We start from the raw sequence: 14,706 nt of genomic DNA, 5'->3' as shown, positions 1-14,706 counted from the left end.
GGATTCTATCAGTTTAACAAAGTCTCAGTGTGGAAACTCCAAGACTGCAGATCAGTAATTCATCTGTTACTTATAATCTTAGAGAGCTGCCCAGGGGCAAAAAACCGAAAGTTACTTTGTATTTATTTTACATGTACTTTTATATGTACCTTGTCTATGTCAATGAAATGCAAGCCCCTTGAGGGCAGGGACTATTTCATTTCTGTCTTTCAATCCCTGTTGTCCGGAATAGTGCCTTACATGTGGTAGGCACTTAATAAATTCCTACTGAGTGATTGATTGATGTGAGATATTTATGGAAAGTTAGGGTGATGTCACAATTCCTTATGGCTTTATTTTTTATAACAGAAAATGTTTCCCAGATCAGTCTAAATATTTACTCTCCGTTTAACTCTATCTTCTGCGACAATGCATCCACAACCATTTTGATAAGGAACAAATTTGACTATACTGAAGACTTAAACTAGGAGGGGCTTTTGAAATCAGTCAACAAGCATTTGTTAAGCCCCTGCTTAATTTAAAATGGCTACAAGCCAAGACTGAAGTGGAGGGAGAGTCAGTGTGTGACCTTTTGTTTGCAGATGATTGTGCACTCAATGCTGCTTCTAAAGCTGAGACACGACATAGATCAGTTCTGGGCTGCTTATGCTAACTGTAGCTTAACAATTAACTGGTTCTCCACCAGCCAGCACCACACCATCCACATTTGGAAACATCAGTTACAACAAATGAAGAACCTTGAAGACTGTGGATAAGTTCACTTACTCAGCAGTATACTTTTCAGGGATCTACACATAGATGATGAGGTTGACACTCACATTGCCAGAGCTAGCTCAGTGTTTGGGAAAGAAAGTGTGGGAGAGAAGAGGTATCAGACTACCTATCAAACTGAAGGTCTACAGAGCCATTGTGCTGACCTCATTGTTGTATGCCTCTGAAACCTGAACTACATACCGGTGCCATGCCAGGAAACTGAATCACTTCCACTTGAATTATCTTAGGAGGATTCTAAAGACCACCTGGCAAGATAAGGTACTGGACACTGAGGTCTTTTCTGGAGCTGAACTGCCAGTCTTTCAAACTCTGCTTCAGAGAGCACAACTCCAAAGGGCTGGCCGTATTGTTAGAATGGCAAAAGTACATTTGCCTAAAAGACTATTTTATGGAGAACTCACACAAAGCAAGTGCTCACATGAAGGTCAGAAGAAGTAATACAAGGACACTCTCAAAGTCTCTCTGAAGAACTTTGGAATTGATTGTGAGATATGGGAGACATTGGCACAGGCCCTACCAGCATAGCATATCCACATCAATTGCAGTATCTCAAAAGAAACATGAGATGTACAAATTTAGAGCCATCTCCACTCCAAATGTCACGTGGACTATTTGTGCCCAACCTGTGGTAGAGCTTTCTGTGCTCATACTGGTCTGATCAGCCACAGTTGGACACTCTGTAGCTTGACCCCAACATAGTGATGTGATTTTTTTCCTCTTTGAGAACAAAGGACAACTGAAGCCCCTGCTGTGCTCCAGGCACTGGGATTTACAAAGCAAAGAACAGCACAGCCATGTAATCCGATCTCCTGATTTTTCAGATGAAGAACCTAAGTCACTGAGAAGTCCAGTGACTTACCCAAGGTCACACAGGTATTAAGTGGCAGAACCTGGATTTTAACCCAGCTTGCCTGACTCCAAATAGAATTCTTTTTTCCCTGTGCCAGACTGCCAGAAAATAGAGAAAGAACATTAGCTTGAACTCCTCATGATTTTATTTTTAAATTGATGAGAAACATTAGCGTAGCACATACAATAGAATCTCTGTGTACCCTGTGGTTGATGGGCAGTACATCATCTACAGAAATGTAAATCTCTATCTCTTCAAATCCATAATGTCTACCAGCTCTCTTCATGTCTTTGTTTTCAGACTGCCACCTCAAATGTGAGCATTAAACTTTGCAGAGTGATGTATGGCATAGGATCTGGAGCTGGAAGGAGCTGAATCTTGAGATTAGGACTTAAGTCGTCGGGTCCAGTCTTTTCATTTTACAAATGAGAACATGTAGGCCCAAAGCAGGAGGTGAAGTGAGGTTCCTTGTTGAAGATCACATAGATAGCAAGCAGCAGAGCTTCAAACCCAGGTCCTCCTTTCCAGATCAAGTGTTTTCTCTCTCATACGGGTGGCAAAATCACACATTCGCGCAGTGACTATTAACTGAGACTCATTGCGCACACCACACATGAAAATCAGCCTCCTTATAAATCATATCTTGTCCATTGCTGCCTTACCACACTACCCATATCAATAAGGAATTCAGTATAAGAAGAAACTGTGATATGATCTCACCTAATCCTCAATGACACAGGAAAGGAATTATTTGTAACATGTTTAACATATTCTTAGTCCCTTCCTTTCCCCCACCTCCCAAACCTTAGTCTTCAAGAACCCACAGTCAGCTTCCACACTCTGATGAGGCATCAAACTAGTATTTTGTGCGTGTAAACATCTGGGGGAAAAAAAAAATAAACAAGCCCATCACTGTTGCTTACAATCAAAATTTGGGCCTTCTGCTGTTGACTGTCTTTAGATTCTAGAACTGATACTATCTCTCTCACTTAAGATCTACTAAATAATTGGGGGGCAGGGGGAGCAACACTCCATTAGTAACTATATGCATGTTAAGCTGTCACATATGTTTTCTAATAATGTGTACTTATTTAAGAGACTGGGCATATCGGGATATTGATTAGTCACTTAATTTTTTTAAAAAATGTTTTATTGTCTTTTCCTTTTTGTACGTTATTATCATTTTCAGTTGACTCCCTCCTTCCTTAGTAGAACCCTCCCTTTTAATAAATAAGTACAACTAAGTAAAACAGATAAATACATTGACCATGTCTGGCAATATATGCCTTATTCCACACATAGAGGCCATTATCTCTCTGCTGAGAGATCAGAGTTCTACAGTCTTTTCATGTTGTTTCTCTTTATATTATCATGATCATTGTGTAAAATGTTCTTCCAGTTCTGTTTACTTTTTTCTTAACCAGGTCATTCTCATCTTCCAAAATTTCTCTCATTTCTTCATATTTGTCATTTCTGACAGCGAAGTAATGTTGTGAAGTAATATTACATTTCATTCATATACCGTCATTTGTTCAGCCATTCCCAAATCAGTGGACACTCACTTTCATTCCAGTTCTTTGCTACTAAAACTGTACTGCTATAAATATTTTTGGTACACATGAACCTTTCTCTCTTTCTTTGACCTACTTGGAGTATATGCCAAGTAGATATCACTGGGACAAAGGCTGTGTACAGTTGATGACCTTTAAAACTCAATTTCAAATTGTTTTCAGAACAGTTGGCCTAATTCACAGCTCTTCCAGTCTGTTTATTAGTGTGCTGGTCTTCACAACCTCTGTAACATTTCCCCTTTTTTCCGTTGTTGTCTTTGCTATCTGATGGGTGTGAAGTAAAGCCTTCTATTTGTCTTACTATTCATTTGCCATACTATTAAAATTTTGGAGCATTCTTCCTTATGGTTACTGATAGTCTGCATTTCTTCTTTTGAAAATTGCTTGTTTGTGACTTTTAGCCTAATCACCTAATTTTGTGATTGGTGTTATTCTGCTCTATTTTCTTTTCCTCATTGTGCACAGAAGCACAACAAAGTATCCATTAACCTTCATGGAAAAGATTGTCTCCTCAAATTGAATTTTATACCTGGTGAAGTAGAGAAATGTTAAGTTAGAAATCATGCATCCATTGTGAGTAGCAGGGAATTAAAGATTATTACTAAATCACTTTAACAAATCACAGCCTCTTCTGCACCCCAGATGCCCTAGGAACTACATGTGCATGAGAACTGTTGCTCCGCTCCTAGCAGAGTTGGAATTCTTTCTGCCCCATCTCCTGATTTATAAACTTAGCCCACTCTAGGTTTATGCAAGCTTGGTATCTAGCCTATAAGTTGGAGAATCAAATTCATTATTCCATTTTAGGAATTTCATTAACTTAAAAACTTGCAGATGTGGGATTCTATATTTTCATTTTGTGTTTCTGGCAATATAGAGCACTGGACTGTCAGAGAACTGGAATCTTACTTCCAGCATTGATGCTGACTTGCTCTGCTACCACAGGCAGCTAGCTCACTTAGGGTCTGTGTCTGCCCAGCTCTTCATTGGTAAAAATAAGCTGATGATAGTTACTACTTCTACTTATTTTTAAGAGATATTATATGATCAACCCAAGAAAAAAATTCTACAAAATAAAGATAAAAGATGAGATGGCATATCTACTGTACAGATTTCTTCCAATACTTTAGTGGTGTGACTGCCTGACCCCACAGCCAAGTCTGGGCTCTGGCGGAGGACGTAGAGGCCAAAAGCAGGGGAACTTAATAGGTGAATGTTTAATTATGTTTTTTCTAAATGTATCCCATAGTCATGGGGCAGCTAGGTGGCGCAGTGGATGGAGCACTGGCCCTGGAATCAGGAGGACCTAAGTTCAAATCCAGTCTCAGACACTTGACACTTACTAGCTGTGTGACCCTGGGCAAGTTACTTAACCCCATTGCCTAGGCAAAACAAAACAAAACAAAACAAAAAAACCAACCAAACAAACAAAAAAGCATTTATTATTAGCTGTGTACCCTGAGCAAGTCACTTAACCCCAGCTGCCTCACCAAAAAGCAAAAAAAAGGCAAACATATCCCATAGTCAAGTGAAATGATATCTGGGTCATTTTAATGAATATGTGTCTGATCACCTTAAGTGTAGACAATTGAGAGTTGGCTATATATGTGATAGACCTATCTCTTGGTAAAACTGTAAATATAAAAAGATAAAACAGTTGTCTTGCTGTTCAAAGTGTTGTGTCAGTAAGATAGTTAATATGAATGTGAGAAATGTAGAAAATTTTAAATATAAATTTACCATTTATGCAGAGTAAATTTATGTACTGAAGCTCCCAAAATTGAGTCTCTTTTCCCCCACCTCAAAACATTAAACAGAGAGGAGAAAGTTTCCTACACAAAACAGAGCCATCATCCGAGACTGAGAAATCTCAGTGCAAATCTAGAAAGAATTCATGTAGACAAGATCTTCATAGTACATCTCATAACTTCTGTCTAGTTCTCAATCTCAAGACATTTTATGTGAATGAATTCATAAAGAAAACATGTATTAAGCACTTACTGTGTGCCAGGTAGAACTGTATCCAGGAATTATACTACCATAAGGATTTGATTTCATTTATACCTAATGTGATTTTCTCAAATAATAATAAATATTTTTAAAAGCAGCAATATCATTGTTAATTTTTTGACTTTATTGTTATTTCAGACACTGGCATTGTTGAATCAGTTTAAATCTAAGCTCACTCAAGCCATCTCCGAAACTCCTGAAAATGAAACTTCTGAAACTGAAGTGGAAGATGATGAAGGATGGTAAGGGCTTTGATTTATTGAAATTAACTATTAAAGGGGCAGCTAGGTGGCGCAGTTTATAGAGCAGCGGCCCTGGACTCAGAAGGACCTGAGTTCAAATGTGGCCGCAGACACATGATACTCACTAGCTGTGTGACCCTGGGCAAGTCACTTAACCCCAATTGCCTTGCCAAAAAATCAAAAAAAAAAAAGCTGACTGGGAATTTAATTCAGTGCAACAAACATGTATCAGTTACCTACAGTGTTCATATCACCATGCAATCCCTAGGTGTTGAGAGAAATATGAAGTCAGATAAAATGTGGTCCCTGTTTTCATGGAATTTGAAGACTAGGAAAAGGGGATACCACACATGAACAAATAATTATGATACAAAACAGTATGTGGTAAGTGCATGAGAGGTGCAGGCAGAATTTTTGGTGAGCTCTGAGGTGGAAAAAGCCATTGCCTCCTCGGAGGAATGCACATGTGGTGAGTGGGTTTTAAGAGGTATGTAGAAAGTCAGCAGGTAAAGAGGAAGAAGGGGATTCTAGGCATTAGAAATGGTGTAAGCAAAGACTTGGAGTCAGGAAAGTAGCATGAAATGAATGTGTGGAGTTTGGAAAAGCAGAGGATGCTCCTCTGAACTAAAGCAGCTTTGGAAACATTTTCTCTCCTCAGGGGATGGCTCTGTTCATGCTTCACTTGTTGGATTGGCAGCATATTAAATTCTGCTCCTGGCTTCCTTTCTGATACCTAGAAAATCTTCTATTTAGATAACAAATAATGAGCATTGGTTCATCTAAAGCAATATTTCCCAGACTACAGACTACTTTTGAGCTTGAAATGTATCAATGAATCCATAAATGCTGTTGGTGGGGGAGGGTGGGTTTGTGGAATATCTCTAGAAGAAATGGAAGTTAGGGAAATTGCGGAACAAAATAGAAGACATTTTTCATACCCACCCCCCATCATCTGTAGCAAGCATTTTTATATATAACTTCATATTTAATCTTTAGAAGGCAAAATATTGATACCATTGAAATTTTCTCGTGGAATCCATATTTACTTTGCATGGAACACCAGGTTTCCATGAAATACAGTTCAGGAAACACGGATCTAGTCTAGCATCCTTATCTTGCAGATAAAGGAAACAAGACCTAGTGCAGTCAGTTGGCTCATGAGGAACAATGACTAGGCTCCAGATCCATGAGTAGTACCCAAGTTTCTTAACCTTCAGTCCAGTGCTTCTTCCTCTCCATCGTACTACTTATTGTCTCAACCTAAGTAGGAAAGCTTCAGTTTCCTCATACATCAAATGGGGGGATGGCATTGCTGACACACTCATGAAATTAAATTAATCATCAGTTTTTAAGGACAAGAAATGTCCATCCTAGAAGCTCAGACCAGTATTTTAACTTCTTACCTGGAACTTCCTTAGTGTCATAGGATTCAGAGGTAGAAAATTCTTAAGAGATTATCTAATAAAATCTCCTTTTAAAAGATAAGGAAATGGAGGCCCAGTAAGATAAAACGATCTGTCTAGAGTCATACAAATAGTAAATCACCAATTTAGGATTAAAATCCCAATTTTTGGCACCCTCCTGGCTCAGAGTGAATGTAAACAGTAACTGTTACTCTTTTGGCCAGCAACCCTGAGGGTCTTCCCCTCTCACTTTGATTTATGATGATGATGATGATGATGAAAGGGGCTATCCCTTGACTCACTTCTTAAAGAGGCCTATTCACTGATTGGTAGTTGCCTCACTCGAAGTGAGAACTTGAAAAGACCTTAGCTTGAAAAGGCCAAGGTCTCCCTCTGCATCCTGGACATCTTCAGTCCTCCTGATCAATATATGGCCACTGCACCCAGATGGCTTTGCAAGAGAAAGTGAGGGTGGTGACTTTGCACAGCCCTCCCTCACTCATTCAATTGCAAGTCATGTCATCATCTCCCTGATGTCATGGTCCTCTTCAAGAACGAAGAACAAACCACAACCACCACAAAATCCACAGCTCCAGGGTGCATCTTCAGTCATTTAGAACAGTGGTGCCAAACTCAGATAGAAATGGGGGCTACTACATAAGGATCCCTGTAGACTGCTTATTGACTTAAAAAACCACGTATCAACAATATCTATATTGTAGTTTTATTTATCTTGTCAAATGTTTCCCAATTACATTTTAATCGGGTTGGGCCATGTTCAGGAATGTTGTGGGTCTCTCCAGGTTTGACATCTCTGATTTAGCGTGTAGCATTATAATACTGATCCTTTATCAGACAGACTGATGAGCATAGGTAACGGGACGTCTTAATCTAGAGGCAAACCTTCATAATTTACTTTTCTTTTGTTAAGTAAAAGCAATCTCCCAAAGGTGTCGTCTGTCCATTATAGACCCAAAGAGCTCCCCTAACATATGCCTTCTCTTCTTCATGCTCCTCAACATTTAAAAACCTATTTATTAATTCTGTAATATTGAATCTTTCTTCAGATCTCTACTTCCTGTCACCATGTTTGTCTTTTGAATACCTCACTGGCTTTTAAAGCCATGTTATGAAATAATGAATATGAGAGCACCTACTTCTCTTGTTCTTAACTTTTATTCAGTGATGGCCAAAGAAAAAAATGAGAATTTTTCTTTTTGTCATCAAACTGTTCTTTCCTCAACTTTGCTTATTGTGTAGTATACAAAGCCTCCTCTAACCTAACCAGCCTTTTCTCCCACTACACCCTGGATCAATTTCTTTTCAACAAGCTAAGCAAATTAACCTCCCACACATATGATTCACCTCTCTAGCCTTTGGGCCATCCATATGCCATAGCTGCAGCCTGAAATGAAATATTCCTTCCTCTCCACCAAACTGAGTATTTTCCCTCTTTGAGCATCCTACTCTTGACTCAAGTTCTTCATAAAATTAGTCAATCAACAGGTTGGTTGGGCACTAGCAAGTTAAGAGTCCTGAAGGAGAAATTCAAAGATGAATGTCCACTGCCCTTGAAGAGGAGTTTACAATCTAATGGGGAAATCTGGGGAGAATCCACATAAGAGTACAAAACATAAGAATACAAACAAGTGCAAACTTGACATATATTTGGAACTTTATAAGTATTTGGAGATGTTGGTACAAATCAAATGATAGAGATTAATCCAACCTCACTTAGCAAAGCGACCTGAGAGAGGGATAAGAAACAGCATGTGCCAGACAAGCCAAACCACTGTTATCACTTCATCCACCACTTCCCTTCAGACTTTGATAGAGAACCCAAGGGCACTGGAAATAGCAGTGCCCAACGGTCTATAGCCTGGCCTCTGTAGCCATCATTGATGGAATCTGGAGGAGAGTATCTTTGATATGGTTATCACCAGCCTCTGACCAGCTACCACCAGTGAGGAAATAAGCCAAAGAGCCCTAGGAAAAGAATCATCTTCTCTCTCCCAGATTCCTGTTCTGCTAGAAAGTCCAGCCCACAGGGAAGCAACCCTAGTGGAGATCAGCAACCGTAGACACCAAAGACTCAGAAAAGAAAATTTTCCCCACCAGAGTCCTTGTCACCATCAGAAAGTTCAGCGCCAGAAAAGGATATGATTTTGTCAGAGGAAATGACATTAAAGATGTGTTACCATCTTCTTTGCTTTTGCACTCTAAGGATCATTGGACTTTTCCCTCTAATTTGCAGTAGACACCTCCTGTATGTATCATCTCCCCCTATTTATATGTGTGCTTCTTCAGAATAGGGATAGTTTCTGCTTTTCTAATTGTGTTCTTGGCATTTAGAGTGCGGTACTTTGAAGACAGTAAGCCCTTAATAAATACTTTTTCATTCATGAAGTCACACTAATCACTTCATTCAAACTGAAAGCATTTGTTCATATGTCTGTTCGCATGTATCTTACGCATATATTTCTGTCATATGTGTATGCATCTATGTAAATACACACTTGTGTTGATCATATCTGTGTCATCAAATTATAAGTTTTTCAAGGGTAAGAACTATAACTTATTTCCTGTATTTCTCCCCTTGGTTCTGTCTACATTGTAAGGGCTCAGTAAATGTTGATTATATGAATATCTGTGTAAATAGATCATTGTAATCATTGTACATTATACAGGCAAACCCTATAGTTTGGTTTTGTTTTATGACCAGACAAGCTTAACTTCACCTCAATTTCTTGGATGTTTCAGAATATCTTTCAAATGCTTTGGATTCAGCCACCACAAAATATTCCATGGCTTTTCCCCTTATTTTTAAATCCATACTTATTTTTAAGAGAAATATGATCCGTGTGTTTCTAATTCATTTACACTTAAGTCATCAAAATGTTTTTTATAAGAGTTATTTGGTGCCCCATAATTGTTTTTTGACCTTTTTATAAGCCATTTAAGTCCTTTTTTATTGAACAGGAAAGTCACCAACAAATTCAAACCCCACAAGTTTCATTTGAAAATTATAACCCACAGAATTAAAGTTGACTTTCAAACTTGGCAAAACATATACCCTTTCAAGGTTCTTCCTAACTCTTTTATTCTATGATCTCCCATTTTTTTTTATTCCTCATGAGTTTCAGATATCAGCTACATGTTTATATTTTTATATTTATATTTTCAGCATAAAATATAAATTTAGCACCTTCATTAGAGTATTAAACAAAATGTAAAACCCTCAGCCTACAGAAATGAGTCCTTGATGTTAGCCAGTCTTCTCTGATCTTCAGAAATAAAAGCAAATAATTTAAGAGAATGTTTAGTAAGTCTTGAGTAGGTGCACTCCTATTTCTAACTTCCATTATGATCTCCTAAGTATCCCACTTCATAGGATACTGTACATATGTGGGAGCATTAGCAAATGTTTCTTTCAGAATAACTGTGGTTACTTAACACATAGTAAGCGACTGTGGCATGTGTAGTCCTTTATAGGACTATATGAGTTACATGGTGGCCATAATTTAACTTGTTCCTAAAGAGATGATTGAGTTTTTCATGAAGCAATGAGAATGTTAGTGTTGTTAATACAGTTTACATGCTCTTTTTCATTTGCAGTATAAATTACATACATACAGAGAAATGATGCTTATCAGTGCTTGCATGGAATCATTTTCTTCCTCCATCAGTGCCCTCAGTTGATTTGGAAAGTCTTGTTCAAGTTAAGCTAATTCAGCTTTAAGAAATCTCTTCTGATTTAGACCCTCTCTTGTGAAGTGTATCTCAGTACAACAAAAAGAAGTCATATGCTTAGGATGATTTGTAGCAAATATTATGAGGGCATGGCATGTGCGTGTGTGTTATGCATAAATTACATGGTTCCTAGACCATTTGGTAGGTCATGGTTGCTGCTTTTCTGAGAAGTGAAAAATCAGCCAGTGTGTTGTACTATACTGTCAGGGTCTGTTATCTGAGGTAAAATGATTGCTTCTAAGACGTTTTTATGTGTCCACATGAGTAGCCACACATTGAGGGATCATTTTCATTTTCTGTCAAGATAGAAACCATTACCAATTTGTTATGTTTTCTTTTACTTGGCAAACTTTTCCTTTCACATTTTTGGCTGAGCTGCTTTATTGGCATGGTGTACAACAGACATTTGGGTACTATTCAGCAGTGTTCTACTTTTTATGCAAGAAAAAAAGAGAGAGAGTCTAGAGGAGAAGAAGAAGAAAAAGAAATATGATTCTATTGTAAACAGTGTGTATGGTGCTTGATAATTATTACCAGATTTCACTGTGTAACAAGGCATTTGAGGAAGTGTTATTAGGATACCTAAGCAGAAGCACATGATAGAAAAATTTAAGTAAAAAAATTTCTAAGATTCTTTCTTGGGAAAGATGGTGCCACTATTTGGTGGCAGTGACTGGCAGTGGACTGTCAAGCAGCTGTGTTAGGCCTCGTTGCCACTCTGCCCCTTGAGTCCCACAGTATCACATAATGCAATGGCCAGAGAATCCTTCCCTAAGCTTGGAATTTACAAAACTAATTAGACACATGTCAGAAGACTACGGCCAAGGGACTCATATGACTGTGTGGATGAAGTCCATGTGCCAGTTTGTGTTTGGTCAGATAAAGCTTGGTTAGCCCTGAAAAGGCTGAGGTTGTGTCTGACAGCGAATTGGAGAGCTTTATTAAAAAGAAAGCCACCTGCTCCTTACACAACAAAATGGGCATTTCCGAGAGTGGATGTTAGGGAATATCCAATGTCATTCAGCAGTTCGTAACATACTAAGTTTCTTATAAAGGAACACAAAAAAGTGAAATGGAATTTAGCAGCCAAAAGAGACTTTGAAGGAAAGTATTCTCTTTTTTTTTTAAGCCACACCGTTTTGGTTATCATTCTAAAAATATGTGAAAAGCACTCACCCTTCCCTTCATTCATTTGAATTTTTTTTTTAATCTCATGTCCCACTAACCCTAAGGGTGATAGAGTAAGAGGTCATTGTGTGAATGGTGAGACATGAGGTCCAGGTGATTAATTGTAACCCCCCAAGCTATTTACATGCAGCTCCCCTGGGAAACCATTCAAAGATTTCAGACCCGTTTAGTAAATATCCAGCATCAAACACCAGAACAAAATAGAGAAGGCCATTCAGACAGACAGCTCCAGAATTTTGGATAAGCTTACGTTTAGTCACTAGACAATGTTTTCAGTGTCATTCATTTTATTGACATCATAAGCTAAGTGGTAATGTTTATTTTAAATGTCTCCACAGAATTTTGTAATGCCTGTTTATTGGAGTGATTCACTTCTTCACAGTAAACACAGTTGCTGATAATACCAAATTGCCTATTTATTGAAAAAAAAATTTTTTTTAGGAAGAAAGAAGTTGAAAGATGATAGAGGAGGCTTCAAACTTAGGCACTCTTAACCATTCACCATATTGTTTCATCACAAGTTTTTTTCCATATTTTTAAATCTACGTTTGACCTGAAAATTTATAGCCTAAATCCATGTTGAAATTGTTATGGGAGAAATATCTCCTCTCTGAGTTCATGTGGTAGGTAAGTGCTGCTGAAATATATTTACCACACTGCAGAAATTATAGAGGTAAAAACCTAGCTTTTATTATTGTGCTCAAGTGTTCAGGCCTTAGAAAAAAACAGTAAACCTGAACAATCATTAGGATTCTAACAAGGCCTTTTATAGCCAAAATTACATCAAGACAGAGAAATAATTCTTTTACATATTGCAATCTTGTACATTCCTCTTAGGCCATAAAAGTTACAGAAAAGACAGATCCATAATCCCATGCTTCCAAAGTTGAACAAACTTCATTAAACAGTCATACTCTCATACATAAACAAACCTAGTTAAACAGATTTTATAGGTAAACTAAGGTTACAGATTAAACTACACTTAGAGGGTTCACAAATAGGCTGATTGAGAGAGAAGATTTACATGTCACCAAAGAATCAGGAACAGTTGAGATTCTTCCTCTGGCTTTTTATCTAAGGAATGTTTAAGGCCTTAGGTAAATTTTCACACTCCATAGGACAGGTTTTGGTCAGGTGAGGTTAATAATACCAGAAGACAGGCTTTCAGTTAGTTAACCAAAAGCTATAGAAGGAATGGTCCTGAGCCCCAAATAATAAAAATGAATAAAAGGAAATCAAAAATTCCCATTATAAAATAATAAAAGTATATAGTTAGTTCTGTGCATTTATATTCTTTCTCAAAATCAAGCTGAACTTTCTCTCCTGTAGTGCAAATAGTAGAAGTATATTGTGAAAATTATAAAAACACCTGAATTTGAGAAATTTCCCAAAGTAAATATAATTTTAAAGACTTGTCTTAAGTGAGGTTAGGATTATAGGTATTAATCAAAGAACCTCATTAGATAGATAATACCCTCTTGGAACCAGTGTTTTACTATGATTAGTATATGACTAACTTATCTGTGCCAAAGGTTTCGAGGGCCTAGCTGGGCTAAAACATTGGTGCCAATATTTTGGCTTTGGCACTGAGAAATCTTAAAGCCTTTCATTAGAGTTAACGTAGTAATCTTGTGCTTATTATACGTAATTTTGTAGAAGCAACAAGTACCAGGAATTGAAGTGAATGTGCCACATCACCCCAAGCACTAAGGCTTAATAATGCAGATGGAAAAAGAATATTGAGTCCCGGACGGGCTCAGACCACAACATAAGATATCATTAGAGGACATGGCCTTGTCCCATTGCAAATACTGGCAAAGCATTAAACACTTATCTTTTACATGTAGCACTTAGTATAACTTGTGTGTGGTACAGAATTGCATTGTGTGACATGTACTATGACAGAAAAACCAACATTTGACTTTAATTCTAGTTTCCACCTCAATAAAACATTCCACTGCCCAGCAGGGGTAATAGGATGGGCTACAGAACACAAACTCTAGTAGTGAGAGTGGAGGCAGCAGAGCAGCCAATATGAATTAACGAGGTTGACATCAAATGGAGTCAGAGGACCTGGGATCCAGTCCCAACTTTTCCCTGACCTCAGGCAAGTCATCTAACTTTTCTAGGCCTTACTTTCCTCATCTAGAAAGTGAAAGAGTTGGACTAAATTGTATCTAAGGCCTGTTAAAGCTCTAAGGTTCTGAGATTCTCTTAAGAGAAAAGACAGCTTTCCCCATGGCACTTAGGAAGGATTCCAGGGTGACTATGAGGACATGAGTCTTTCCCAAAGCAGGCATAGAGGCCTAGTTTATATTTTTTTTATTTTTTATTTTTTTATTTTTCGGCAATTGGGGTTAAGTGACTTGCCCAGGATCACACAGCTAGTAAGTGTCTAGTGTTTAGTCTGAGGCGGGATTTGAACTCAGGTCCTCCTGACTTCAGGGCCAGTGCTCTATCCACTGCACCACCTAGCTGCCCCCATAGAGGCCTAGTTTAGCATAGGATTAGGAAACTTAATCCCAGTCCCATCATACTTAAGGGGCAGTTAAGGGAACTCAGATAAAGCTCTCTCTCTCAAATTTCCTTAATCAGTTTTGATCTGGTATTCTTATAGTTATCCTGACCTGGGCCTTCATGTATATCCATATTTTCCATCAAATATCCCATTTGATGTTTTGGAATGGGCCTGGATTTGGAAGGTTTATAACCCAGACACATGTCAGAATGGTACTTTCTTGTCATTCAGTGCTCTAAGACTTACACCACATGACTCACCACTATCTGGCATTCACCCAAATGCTAGTGTCAGTTAATACCTCCATCCTTTGGGGATGGATTTTTTATGTCACTAGTTACTACTACCACAGTACAAAACACAAACATAAGATAGTTTTTTCCCTCATGTTTTCATTAAG

The 14,706-nt window shown here is 38.1% G+C and overlaps 1 protein-coding gene across 1 annotated transcript in view; it reads left to right on the top strand.

Moving 5' to 3' along the window:
- The window catches only part of CWC27 (CWC27 spliceosome associated cyclophilin), a 265,435-nt gene that overhangs the window by 226,191 nt on the left and 24,538 nt on the right, over window positions 1-14,706 (top strand). The window contains exon 13 of the mRNA XM_021007224.2: window positions 5,344-5,447. Coding sequence (XP_020862883.1) covers window positions 5,344-5,447 — 104 coding nt within the window. The remainder of the gene's footprint in view (window positions 1-5,343; window positions 5,448-14,706) is intronic.

Source organism: Phascolarctos cinereus, unplaced genomic scaffold (assembly GCF_003287225.1).
Source record: "Phascolarctos cinereus isolate Bilbo 61053 unplaced genomic scaffold, phaCin_HiC Scaffold_4;HRSCAF=312, whole genome shotgun sequence".
Taxonomy (NCBI): Eukaryota; Metazoa; Chordata; class Mammalia; order Diprotodontia; family Phascolarctidae; genus Phascolarctos; species Phascolarctos cinereus.
The sequence above is the reverse complement of the archived record's forward strand: the minus strand, read 5'-3'. Positions and strand labels throughout refer to the sequence as shown.